The 13,195-nt window shown below is 40.0% G+C and overlaps 2 protein-coding genes across 3 annotated transcripts in view; one reads left to right on the top strand and one right to left on the bottom strand.

Moving 5' to 3' along the window:
* HACD3 (3-hydroxyacyl-CoA dehydratase 3) overlaps positions 1-9,536 on the top strand; it is a 28,765-nt gene extending 19,229 nt beyond the window's left edge. The window contains exons 7-11 of the mRNA XM_070420696.1: positions 1,109-1,236; positions 2,686-2,798; positions 3,715-3,821; positions 4,586-4,717; positions 7,879-9,536. Of these exons, the coding sequence (XP_070276797.1) occupies positions 1,109-1,236; positions 2,686-2,798; positions 3,715-3,821; positions 4,586-4,717; positions 7,879-7,955 (557 nt within the window). The 3' untranslated portion in view covers positions 7,956-9,536. The remainder of the gene's footprint in view (positions 1-1,108; positions 1,237-2,685; positions 2,799-3,714; positions 3,822-4,585; positions 4,718-7,878) is intronic.
* A 450-nt stretch (positions 9,537-9,986) lies between these two features.
* INTS14 (integrator complex subunit 14) overlaps positions 9,987-13,195 on the bottom strand; it is a 34,060-nt gene continuing 30,851 nt past the window's right edge. For both annotated transcript variants that reach the window (XM_070420675.1, XM_070420684.1), the window contains exon 13: positions 9,987-10,843. In XM_070420675.1, the coding sequence (XP_070276776.1) occupies positions 10,592-10,843 (252 nt within the window). In that variant the 3' untranslated portion in view covers positions 9,987-10,591. The remainder of the gene's footprint in view (positions 10,844-13,195) is intronic.

Here is a 13,195-nt window from a genome sequence, read left to right as displayed (position 1 = left end):
TATACCATTTTCATTTCACATTTGACTTTGCAGCAGGATTGTAAAAGGATTCATTTCTGCAAAAATACTTCAGAGTTTTTCTTCAATTTTGATAAGGGCCTCTTTTATTCATCATTATTTAAATCATACCCTTTGAGGCTCCTACAGTGTCATCTTTGTTGGTAGCTGTCCTAACTCTGCCAGATCCTCGGAAGCACTACTTGGATTTAATAAGCAGCCAAGAATCCTAAACTTTCTGCAATGTGTAGGACAAACAGTTGTCCTCGCCAAAATGTCACGGTGGCCGGGCTGGGACACACTGCAAAGAGGAATGTGGGAGTGCAGGGTGAGAGGTGAGGATCAGTGATCAGTATGGAAAGTAAAGGATTTTATGTTATGGACCACTCAGAATTGAGACCACATTTGCTGACCTCATATAAGCAAGAACTGTTATTTTAAATTATTACATAACATCCATGAAGTAATATACTATAGTTTACTCAAACTTCCCATGCCCTTAAACATGTAGACAGTTTCTACTTTAATGTACTTAGAAATGTTTCAGAGAGCAACCTTGTTTCTAAAGTTTTTTCTTCTTCATTTTAGACTTTTTTTTAGTTAGGCTAGATTCTCAGAATAAGAATAATTAGGATTAAATATATAAGCACAATTAAGGTTTTTGAAAGTTAATTTTATTCAATATTCTTGTACTTCTATTTATGATTATACAATTTTTGAGATTTTAGAATGTTAGATTGCATTTAATGAGATATAGTTTTAGCTTTAAATTAAATTAGATAATGGAGCTGAAAAGAATTATTGGCTGTGCTTGATACATAGATTTTTCAGGATATAATAACTGAATGAAGTCTAGGTATGCTTCTTTCGCTTGCTTTTTAAAATGAGAAGTGCATACAGGTTTATGTGTTAACTTTGTGGTAACCAATAGACTTCCATGATTCTGCAGGCCTGCTTTCTTTCAGTGTAGTTGGTTATTAAACTTGAATATGACTGGATATTTATTATACCTTTTTAAAAACTCCTTTCATGTGAGGCATTATGTAGTTTGAGAAATAATCCTGTTGTAATTTGCCAGCTCATTTACCCTTAATGTATTTTTGTTCCATAGAGTCCTTCTATGACACATTTCACACCATAGCTGACATGATGTATTTCTGCCAGATGTTGGCAGTTGTGGAGTCTATCAATGCAGCAATTGGAGTCACTAAGTCACCAGTGATACCTTCTGTTATCCAGGTATTAAATAGTTGATCTCAAGGGTGGGGAATGAAAGAGTTCAGTGTTTATTTAGTAGTTATGCCACAATTTTCTGAGAAGTTTCAATTAGTAAAAATACCTATTGGCATAGGAAAGCATTGTTTTATCTGAACAAGGAGGAAAAATTTAAGCCTCAGGAATATTTTCCAAAGTAAACTTTTGCCATTTCAGGTCGATTTCATTATAACATCTTCATGAAGTCACAGTTATACAAAGAGCTGTAAAACAAGGGAAACTTGATTTTTCAGGCAGGAGCAGGAAATCCTACCCTCAATCTTCTTAGATAGAGACATGCTTGGTCTCCTCCCACCTTGGGTGAAAAAGGCAATATGATTCCTTGGAACTCTTTTTACTTTGGACTTCCTTTCATATATGAGGGTGGCTCTTCTCCCTTGTGTAGGGATCTCTCCCCCTAATACATCTATGTAACTTCCACTATTTAGAAGATTGTTACCAGGAATGGAGCAGCAAAGCCTTTCATCCTCCTTTCGGTTTCCTAACTGTGCAATCACGTACCATTAAATACCACCTACCCAAACACGGGGGACCAGGTGATTATTGGTTAGTTTTTTCTGGAGTAGTTTTTATAATTCTACCCTTTTGTGGTGTACCAACTCTGGCATGCTAATAGTATCCGTTGCATGGTGAAGGGTGTTAATACAGTAGCCTTGTTATTTCTAGGTTTTCTGCCCTTGGAAAGAGTCTGCTTGGTTTAGTTTAAAAAATGAAAAGGGGATAGTGATTGACTTACTAATATGGAATAATATATTTTGTATATCAGTGACTGGTACAGATAAGCATTAGGGCAGAATTTCTAGGGCAAGATGGATGGGACAGGTTCAGTATCCCATTGCATAGGTCCAGCAGGTTCCATTCACATAGGATACAATGTGAATGAAGCTTCCGTGAGCTGGGCAGTGCCACATGATTCTATGTGGATGAAGTAAGTTACAGAATAATACATGTAGCATAATTTCAACACATTAAAGAACAGGCAAAGTGAAACAGTATACTGCATAGGAATACATACATAAGTAGTGAGCCTATAAAGAAAAACAGTGGAATGGTTAACACAAGATAGTAGTTACTTCCGGGGGCGGGAGAGGGAATGCCATACCGGTAATGTTCTATTTCTTAACTTGGGTTATGCAGACAAATGTTCATTGGTCAGTATCCTTTAAACTGTTTGTGTATTTTTACACACACACACACACATACATTTACACACACACACACATACTCACTTATCCAGAAAGACTGGTTTGGACATTTACCTTGTTCCAAAACTGGAGCAGAGGATTAAACCAGTTGAGCTCAATCTTTTTTTATTTACTTTGAATTTAGTGGGGTTAGGTTTCAAATAACCATGTATATGGTTTTTAAAATATATTTTTAAACTTTTTTCTCTCTTTTGGGTCCTCTTAATAGCTTTTTGGAAGAAATTTCATTTTGTTTATCATCTTTGGCACTATGGAAGAAATGCAAAACAAAGCCGTGGTTTTCTTTGTGTTTTATATGTGGAGCACAATTGAAATTTTCAGGTAGGTAGAAATGCTAGGATGGTGTTTGAATGCTTCCTTGGGTCAGCTCTCTTCTTGAGAGAGTTGCTGTCTTACCCAGAGTCTCATTTGGTTTGGGATTAAGGTTCCACCTGTGGAGAGTGTAGCTGCAGCTATGTGCTCTGCAAATGTTTTTTTAAGCCGTCATTGGATCGTAGTGCCAGCCTGGGCACTGGGGAGCAGGAGAGACCCAGAGAAATGAAAAGACTCATCTTACCTTTCAGTATCTTGCTGTCTTGGTGGGAAGAGAAAAATTCATGAAAGGGCTGAAAAAACCTGGGGTTGAAGGAGCAATCCCAGTTGGATGGAACTAGTGAAGACTAGCCTTCTAAAAGGGATGATAAAAATGAATCTTTTACTACAAGATTTCTGAAGTTTAAATTGACCTCTTACCTGCTTCTTCCATCCTCAGTTGTCAATAAAGTAATATTTTTTAAAAACCCAATTAAAGTAGATGTATTCTTCTCTGCCAGACCATACATATTCCGTAAGTCTGATTTGAGGCTAAAGGTCTTTGGTGGTATGCTTAAGTATACTTAATTTTGATAGCATTCGTTTATCTAGAGATAAAGTGCCGTCAATGTGTCTGTCAGCCTTACCTACTTGGAATGTCGATCAGAACTAGGAACAAACCCAAAAAACTTACCATTCCACATACTCAACTATTTCAGAGAGGGTTCCTTTGAGACCTACACTTAGTCTGTCTTTAAAGAGAGTTCACATCCTTTGAAGGTGGGAGGAGCATGATGGGAGTTTGTGGGTAGATAGCCCAGGATTATACTTCTGTTCTGAAGAAGATGTGTGGCTAATTGTGAAATGGTTCTGTTTGAATGATGTCCTAGGGTTACATTCAGAACCTGAAGTGGCTTTCAGTATCTGAATTCCTTATTTTCCATAGGTACCCCTACTACATGCTTTGCTGCATTGACATGGATTGGAAAGTGCTCACATGGCTTCGTTACACTGTGTGGATTCCGTTATATCCTCTGGGATGTTTGGCAGAAGGTACTTTCAGGAACTCTGTGTTTTATAGCTTAGCTCCAAGGGATAGCTAAGCCAATAGGCCAGATCTTTCTTCCTCCCTCTGCCTGCCTTAGTCAATATATGGATGTTGGACTTTTCAAGAGTATCTTCCTAGTGGCTTCCTTCCATAATACTCCTGTTCCAGGAATGTGGCACATTTGGAAGCTGGTGGTCATGCATCCTATTTATATGGTAGTTTTAATTTTCCAAAGCAGGTTCATATTTTTATTTTACTTTTTTTTAAAAATGATTTTAGAGAAGAAGGTTGAGGGAGAGATAGAAACACCAATGTTGAGAGAGAATCATTGATCAGCTGCCTCCTACACCCTCCTACTGGGGATCGAGCCTGAAACCTGGGCATGTGCCCTGATCAGGCATCAAACTGTGACATCCTGGTTCATAGGTCAGTGCTCAACCACTGCGCCACACTGAGTAGAGCAGGTTCATATTTTTGACTTAATTTTATTCTTACCAACAATTAGTGGTAGGGATTTTTCTCTCCATTTATAGAATGGGAAACTGAAGCCCAGTGTTATCAAATGGTTGTTCCTCATTCACCTTCAGTTGTCTTCTTGGAGGCTCATCTCTTAGGAAAACGAGGGGAAAAAAAAGAGGCATAAGCCCTCTGTGCGAAGGGAGGAGGGAGCATTTTAACAAACCCGTAACTGAAACCTGGAGGATTAGAATGCTGTCACTCGATGTGACTGCTTTATTTGCTTCTAACGAGTTCTTGTTTCTGCTTTCAGCTGTCTCAGTGATCCAGTCCATCCCCGTGTTCAATGAAACAGGGAGATTCAGCTTCACATTGCCTTATCCCATGGAAATCCATGTTAGATTTTCCTTTTTTCTTCAGGTTTATCTTATAATGCTATTTTTAGGTAAGTATTGGTTCTGTAATAGACTTTTTCCTCTCACTTCATTAGAGTGTAGAGCTAAATGATTCAAACTTTTAAAAGTCTTTAGGAATCTTATTTCCAAAAGAGTAGTATAGAGTTAGAGAAAGATTGCTTTGCAGAACAGACCACTTGGAGAATATGCTCTGTATGGGAAGTATTTCTTCCCACATCCCCAGTGATTATCTTTCTTGGTCATTGGGAACTCACCATAATATATTTTATGTTTAAAACAATGTAAGAAGCTCTTTTAAAATAGAATAAGAAGCTCATTTTACTTTTACTAATTTCAGTAGCACATTCCTTATCCAGAGTTTACAGGAGTGGTAATACAACTGGTAGCAAGAAGGAAGAACAGCCAAGAGATGTCATAAAGCTTTCTACCTAACAGTAGGAGGCTTCCCTGCTCCTCATGTAAAACCTGCTTGCTTATTTATGAATTTACTTTTATATAAAATATAAATTTTTGCCTTAATTCATAAAAACTAAAAGAAGGGAAAATATGTAAACCTAAATTATTGCAAATATGATTTATAAGCCTTTCTAACTAGAAGGACTATTTACTTTAGATAAAGTTCTAATACATTTTAACATAATTTGTGTATTTATCTCTGCTTTAGTTCACAAAAGTCTTGAGGTGGCCTAAATAAGTACGGCTCTCTGGTGTCCTAGTAACAGGGCATGTGACAGCAAGATAGTATATTAGGTGTCTATTGTTGTCTAACAAATTACCCCAGAATTCAGCAGTCTGAGATGACAAACATTTATTCTCTCACATGGTTTCTGAGGGTCAGGAAGCAGCCCAGTTGGGTGGCCCGGCTCAGGGTCCCTCATGGGGTTTCAGTCAAGTGGTCAGCTCCGCTGGTGGTAGTTTCTGCAGGCTTGACTGGGGCTGGAGGATCTGTTCCAAGCTCACTGATGTAGTTGTGGACAGAAAGCTTGTTTCTAGCTGCAGTACTTCTCCCTGTGGCTGCTCATGACATGGCTTCCCCCAGAGCAAGTGATCTGAGAGATAGAAGCCACAGTGCCTTTTAAAAAATTCATCTACTTATTTAATTTTTGAGTGTAATATGCTTGACATATTGTATAAATTTAAAGTGTACAACATATTGATTTGATACATCTATACATTGTAATATGATTGCCATTGCAGTGATAATAGCACCTCTATCATAACACTTTTATAACCTAATTGCAGAAGTGACATACCGTCACTTTTTCCATATTCTGTTGGTTACATTAGACCTACCTAGTAAAGTGTGGGAGGGGACTACACAAGGGTATGAAATACCAAGAGGTGTAGGGATCACTGGGACCATCTTGGAGGGTGGCTACCACAGACACTGAGAGGAAGACCACAAAAAGTAAACCCAAGAAGCCGGAAAGTCCAGCGGTCTTGGTCATTTAGTATCAGGGAGAAGAGACCTACACTTCGGGATAGCGTACATGGCAGAAGCACAGTTAATAGTACAACTTATGGGTAGGTAATTTGCTAAAGATTAAATTTTATTCCATTTCTTATATTTCAGAAAAGGTTTAATACATTTCAGAAAGATTTCTAACCAAAAGTGTTAAAATAGTTGGGCAGTTGAAGGGAATAAGCTTCAGTTTGGAAAATGCACTCATTAAGAGCTCTTCACCTCTGTTACTGGATAAACTATTACTGTAATTAGGCTCCACGAGGTGGGCATACTGAAAGGGTTAAAGAGGGATAAATATTGGAAAGACCTTAAAATATTTTACTAAAGAAGTTAGAAAGGTAGAAGTATTTTAATGTGCACTAACCTTAGTGGCTTTTTTCATGTTGCTTATGTTGTACACTCTAATTTTTAAGGTTTTATACTCATCTAGTTTGCCTACAATGAATATGCAGTTGTTCTTATTCTTCATAATGAAATAAATCCTAAATCAACAATTTAGAAGCAGTAATAACAACCAGTTACATTGCTGCACAATGAGGAAACTAAGTGAGGCTAAGCCACAGTGATGAAGTAGAACTGAAATTTGTTCTTTCTGACTGAAATCCTGTGTTGTTTTTTAAAAAAATATTTTTTTTAATTGATTTCAGAGAGGCAGGGAAAGGGAGAGAGAAATAGAAACAGTAAAAATGAGAGAGAATCATTGATTGGCTGCCTCCTACACGCTCCATACTAGGGATTGAGCCCACAACCTGGGCATGTGCCCTGACTGGGAATTGAACGGTGATCTTCTGGTTCATAGGTTGATGCTCAACCACTGAGCCATGCTGGCTGGGCTGAAATCCTGTATTTTCTAAATGAGAAGATTGTGCTTCCTAGAAAAGTATCCCCCACCTTTTATTTTATTTTTAATTTCTTTATTAAGGTATTACATATGTGTCCTTACCCCCTATTACTCCCCCCCCGACACACACCTTTTAAACTATTGCTTAATACAGTTTATTGCATAGCCTTGAATTAAAAATTGGGTTGTTTCTATACTTCAGATTTGTGTATTTTATGTAAGTCTTACTTAAAAAGAAATTGGGAGCCGAAACCGGTTTGGCTCAGTGGATAGAGCGTCGGCCTGCGGACTGAAAGGTCCCAGGTTCGATTCTGGTCAAGGGCATGTACCTGGGTTGCGAGCACATCCCCAGTGGGAGATGTGCAGGAGGCAGCTGGTCGATGTTTCTCTCTCATCGATGTTTCTAACTCTCTATCTCTCTCCTTTCCTCTCTGTAGAAAATCAATAAAACATATTTAAAAAAAAAAAAAAAAGAAATTGGGAGAAAAATATTGTGAACTCTAAGGAAATGTTTAGGGATATTGATGTCTGTAACTTTTACTGAAAATAAAAAATTAGATGGGAATGGATATGTGATAAAAAATGTAATAGAGTTAAGGTTTAATCTAGATGGTATTTACTGTACAATGACTTAATCTTTTTTGTATGTTTGAAAATTTTTATAATAAAATATGGGAGAAAGTGAAATTGTAAACCCACTGGGAGAAATTTGAGTGGTCTCTAGTGCATTGTTACTAACTTGTTACTGAATCGTACTTCCTGAGCAGCTGCAGTAAGCACAGAGGGGTATGAAAAACCGCCAACTAGACTGTCCCTGCCCAAGAGCTTCTGGTTATAAACAGGACAAAGATTCTCATGTCTAATTGGCCTCTTTTCTTTTTCAGGGTTATACATAAATTTCCGTCACCTTTATAAACAGCGCAGGCGGCACTATGGACAAAAAAAGAAGAAAATCCACTGAAAAGAGATTTAGATGACTTCTTGCCATGTAGACTTTTGAGCCTAATCTATAATTCTTACAGTTTTACCTTCTTGTACTGATGTAAAAGTTTTTTTTAACGTTAAATGACTAAATTCTCAGTAAGGCTATCTTCCCCTTTCCCCAGTTACATCCTGAATTTATTGTATTATCTTAGTGTAGTACTTGCATGATATCTGATGACAGGTTGGTTCTTTTGTAATCTGTTAGTGACATCAGACAGCCCTGTCCCCACCCACTCCGTGTCCAGTCAGTTTCACACAAGCCAGAGATTTCATCAGTGCCCTGGACCTACTAGGTACTGGCCATTCTTACAGCTGGAATTTGTTCTTTTCAGCTATTGATTGTGGAAGGAAAACAAGACTGTTTGCTCTATAGGAGCCTGTGAAAGTGACCTAGGCAGGACCTAATATATTCTGTACCCAAAGGGTTACTTAATAAGTGGAGTGGCGTTGATTTTTTGAAAATCTGTTTGACTCAGTCACTGATAAAACATTTGAGTCCAGGTGGGCCTCGAGAAATATTACCTCTGAATTTCTTGGCCTCTCTAACGATATCTGTTACTATACAGTGCTTACCTGTGTGGACACAGAATGATTTGAGAGAAACCAGTCAGAACCTTGGAACCCATGATCACTTACTTCATTCCAAGATAAATCAGAACTCTTTTCAACTTTAAAGAAAGATGAAACATGAGTTAGAAAATAATGAGATTGTAAGAGTTCCAACCCCAAATGGTTACAGAGGTCATAAAGGTCAAACTGGCCACAAGACAGCTGCCTGCAATGCAGCCTGTAGCAAACCGGGAACACTAGAGTAGGCCAGTCTAAACACACCTGCAAAACTGCCTTAGGCTGTGCACAAACATAAAAAACTCCAGCTTCTTTTCCCTGACCTGGGTAAGTCCATTTGTGTACCTGTCAGAGTAAGTGGTGGGATTGTTTGTTTTTTAGTAGACCTCAAAACACCTTTTATTCTGCTGTTGTTTCACCTCTGAAGTAGGACAGTGAACAGAGAAAATTGGCTAGAGAATCACCAGCTGGTCCATTAACACAGACTCCTGCAGGAAACCCACCAACAGAGGAACTGAAAAAAATTTAGGCATTATGAAGTTTGGCCATTGTCAGAAACATCAGTTTCTTCCACATTCCAAGGAAAATGTGTTAGAAGTAATGCTTGTATGAAAGAATTTAAGGCACGATTGCTCAATTGTGCCATTCCCATTGTTCCTGGGGGAAAAGGGACTAAATGAGCTATGCTGTTTCTCTGAGCCCAAGATTGAAACTTGGTTTGACCTAAAAACCTATGATTAGCATAGGCTGGCTGATTTTTTTTACAAGTTCATTGCACTGAAGGATATTTTGCATGTCTGTAACTTCTGTCAATACTTGTTTGTATTAACTTCTGATATTCTTTCACCTGAATTTCTGTGTGTAATTATTGCAGATTAGCTTTGCAGCAGATTATGCTGCATCTGTGGCAGAATCTTACATTCTTACAAGCCTTTTTGTTGCTGTCTGAGAAAGCAAAAGATTGTGTATTTCTATTAAACATTTACAGTCAAAATCCTAACTTGTGTTTAAAGATCATTTATTTACTCTAATGGTCTTCAAATTGTTAGTGATGAAGTCCTTTTTCCAGACAAAATATTATATAGCAGTTCAGCATGTTAAACCCAAAGTAGATGCTCAGGTTGAAGCCTGAGGGAGTAATACTTTAGGCCAGCGGTCCACAGAGCAATTTGAAAAGCACTGATAATATAAATAAAACCTAGAGAAGCTACAGGACTTGCCCAATGTCATGAAGCTAGCTGATGAATTGGAAGGGGAGCTGACTGCAGTACCTGTCAGAATCTACCTGAATGGAACTTGGCGTAGGCAATGAGGCCTAACAGGTGTCAGAAACAAGGAAGTCAGTATGGAACCCAAGGAACACTCATGATTTATGAATCTGCCGCACAGAAAGCTGAAATTATATCCAGACAGGACAGACCAAAAGATAAAGACTCATTAATTTACCAGTGAAACCATTTTATAGAAAATCAAATACTTTTTCATTAAAAAACAAAGCTTGAAGAAATGGGAATAATTTTTTACATTTATGGCTGCTGTTTAAAAGTCTGTATCTCAAGACATACCAAAAGCACCTAAGTGTTACCACTAAGTTTTGCCCACGTTCTAAGAAAAGTTCCGAAACTTAGTGGTGTAGGGCTTGTCCTTAGCTAGTCCCAGTCTGGGTTGCTCATTCCAAGGGCAGAATCTTGAAAATGTCCTTATGATTGAGAGGAGAGAAGATGCCTTTCAGAAAGCCAGAGGACCCCTGTGGGTTAGGTTTCCTGAGGAAGGGAGAGAGCTCTGTACCCACCACACCATCAAGCTTCTCAGAAGATGGACCCATCACGGGAGCCATAGGTGTCTTCTGGGCTGAAAGAGCTTAGAAAGCGAAGGTCAAAGCCCTTCTCGGACTGTTGCAGTCACTCAAACCAGCAAGGGGTGCTTCTGAGGCAGCCTCAGGGAGGTCTTCAGGTGGTGGCTGCAGAGGTGAACACCCTGGAGAAGTTTTTACCCGAAATCATTTGGACTTAAAATGAGAAGGAAGGAAGGCTCCCAAAGTCAGCTTTACATTCTTTCAGTGCTGCTCCCGGAGAAGTCTGTCTGCAAAGGTGTGATGTTGTGGTCGTAGCCAGCGTACTCGGAGGTGCCAGTACTGGCCAGCTTGAGCTGCTGGGCAGCGTGGGTCAGCTGGAACGCTGCATCGGGGTGGGCTGTGTCCGGCAGCAGCGTGCACTCCCTTTCCAGCATGTCAGCCACCCCTTTGAGCAGGTCCAGGAAACCAAAGGCCAGGGCAGCCTTTCGTAAACGGTTCAGTTCCTGAAATAAGATAAAAAAAACATGAATGTTCCTAAAATGCAATTTCCTTATCACATATTAAAAAAAAACACCAAAAACCTTTTTTTTTTTTTAAAATTCTCTCCCAAGGATACTTTTCCCATTGATTCTTAGAGAGAGTGAAAGAGATTGGGGGGGGGGGGGGGGGGCGCGGTTAGAGAGAAACACCCATGTGAGAGGGACACATCAACTGGTTGCCTCCCACATATGCCCTGACTGGGGTGTGGGTATCTAATCCGCAACTGAGATACATGCCCTTGACCGGGAATTAAACCCAATGTCCTTCAGTCTGAGAACCGATGCTCTAACCACTGAGCCGAACTTTCTGGCTAAAAGCAGGTTTTTATTCAAAGGTATAACTGGATAAGTAGATTTGTTTAAAACCATTCCTGCGAAATACTTTTTAAGAAACTATAACCACCTTTTCTTATCTGCAAATAGCACACATATACCTCAACTATGATGACCTAATTTTTGCTGAATAACGTACATCATTAGGCAGAAATTATGTACACTGGTAGACTCTCAAATTCTCAAAGCTTCATTTGTGGTCTCCACTTTTAAAAAAATATATTTTTATTGATTTCAGAGAGGAAGGGGAAGAGAGAGAGAGAGAGAGAGAGAGAGAGAGAGAGAGAGAGAGAGAAACATCAACGATGAGCGAGAATCATTGGTCAGCTGCCTACTGCACCCTCCTTATTGGGGGTTGAACTCACAACCCGAGTATGTGCCATGACTGGGAATCAAACCATGACCTCCTGGTTCAGGTGGATGCTCAACCACTGAGCCACACTGGCCTGGCCCCACTTCCTGACTGATTTCTACTCCCACTTCATCTTCTTCCATCCTGTTGACTTCCTGACCGAGCCAGGCAGCCATTTCTCTGTCTGGAATGAGTACATACTTTCTAAGTGCTCAGCTTAGAATAAGTTCTCATTGACCCCCAAACTTAAGTGAGCATCTCTCTATATAAAAGGCTAATATGCAAAGTGTCCCCTCAGGAGTTCGACCGGGAGACCAGGAGTTCGATTACTCGCTATGACAAGCGCTGACCACCAGGGGGCGGCGTGGAACGAAGGAAGGCCCTGGCCGGCAGCTGGAAGGCCCCGATCGGCCCTGATCGCCTAGGGACCCTGTAATGAGAGTGATGACATTACTGAGAAGCAGTTCCTCTATAGGTGATGAGAAAGCTCGGTAAGAAAGACACTGACTGAAACAGGTCATCACCACCACAGTTAATGAGCACTCATGCAAATGTTGTGAGGCACTTCACATACATCATTTCATTTTCTCATAACTCTAAGGAGGTTTTACTTTTCCTGTTACTCAGGTATGGAAAAGGCTTGTCCCAAACCTCAGAGGGCTCTTAGCCTCTCCTGCTGAACACATTGGAGGAGGCTCTGGAGGAGTCAGAAGCCTGATCAAAAGACAACCACAAAAAGAAAGGTGGATCTGGGCTGGTGTGGTTCAGTTGGGTGGGCATTGACCTATGCACCAAAAGGTTGCCAGTTTGATGCCTGGTCAGGGCACATGCCCAGGTTTGGGCCTCAATCCGAGGTGGGGAGTGTGCAGGAGGTAGCCGATAGATATTTCTTTCTCACATCAATGTTTCTTTCTCTCTCTAAAAAAACAAACAAACAAAAAGTGGGGTAGTGAATGGAAGCAGAGAAATAGGAAGTGCCCCATCAACCACTTAGCACACTTAGCAGCGTGATCTGGGCAATGTGTATAGCCGCTCTGGGTCTCAGTGGCCTGGTAGAGGCCCTTTCCAGCTGTGATATGTGGGATTATATAAATCCAGAAAAGAAAAATGGGCTTTCTGACCACTTCTCTATCATCTGATAAATAAGTGAAAAGTTGAAAAGGCCAAAGTACAAGTGTGTCATCTTGAATAGAAGCTGATGATTGTGTGTAGAAAGCTCTGCAGGGAGAAGGACCACAGCCAGAATGGTCACCAAGGGCCTGTGCGAGCTGGCTTTCAGTTAGTGGGCATGGCAGGCTGGCCAGCTTGCTGGTGTTGAACTCTGATTAAGGTTGCTCTTCCTTGATTTCACCAGCTCACTACATAATTAGGATTGAAGACAATAGTGACATAAAGGTAATGAAATAACATCCAGACAAAGTAGCATGTATGTTCTCTGGAAGAAATGCTAGCCTAGGGCTGTCTGTGTGTCCACATTTTAAGCTTAGCAAACTAGGATACAACTGACAACAGCATACCTCACACTGCTACTTAATTTGATTTCAGCCAAACACCAGAAAGACAGGGGAGAAATGAGTGAGCTTAAAGGCCCCACACTCCACCTCACCCCTGGTAACTTTATTCCTTCCACC

The sequence above is a fragment of the Myotis yumanensis genome, unplaced genomic scaffold (genome assembly GCF_028538775.1).
Source record: "Myotis yumanensis isolate MYYU_CA2020_CCGP unplaced genomic scaffold, mMyoYum1.0.hap1 SCAF_1, whole genome shotgun sequence".
In the NCBI taxonomy this organism is placed as follows: domain Eukaryota; kingdom Metazoa; phylum Chordata; class Mammalia; order Chiroptera; family Vespertilionidae; genus Myotis; species Myotis yumanensis.
The sequence above is the reverse complement of the archived record's forward strand: the minus strand, read 5'-3'. Positions and strand labels throughout refer to the sequence as shown.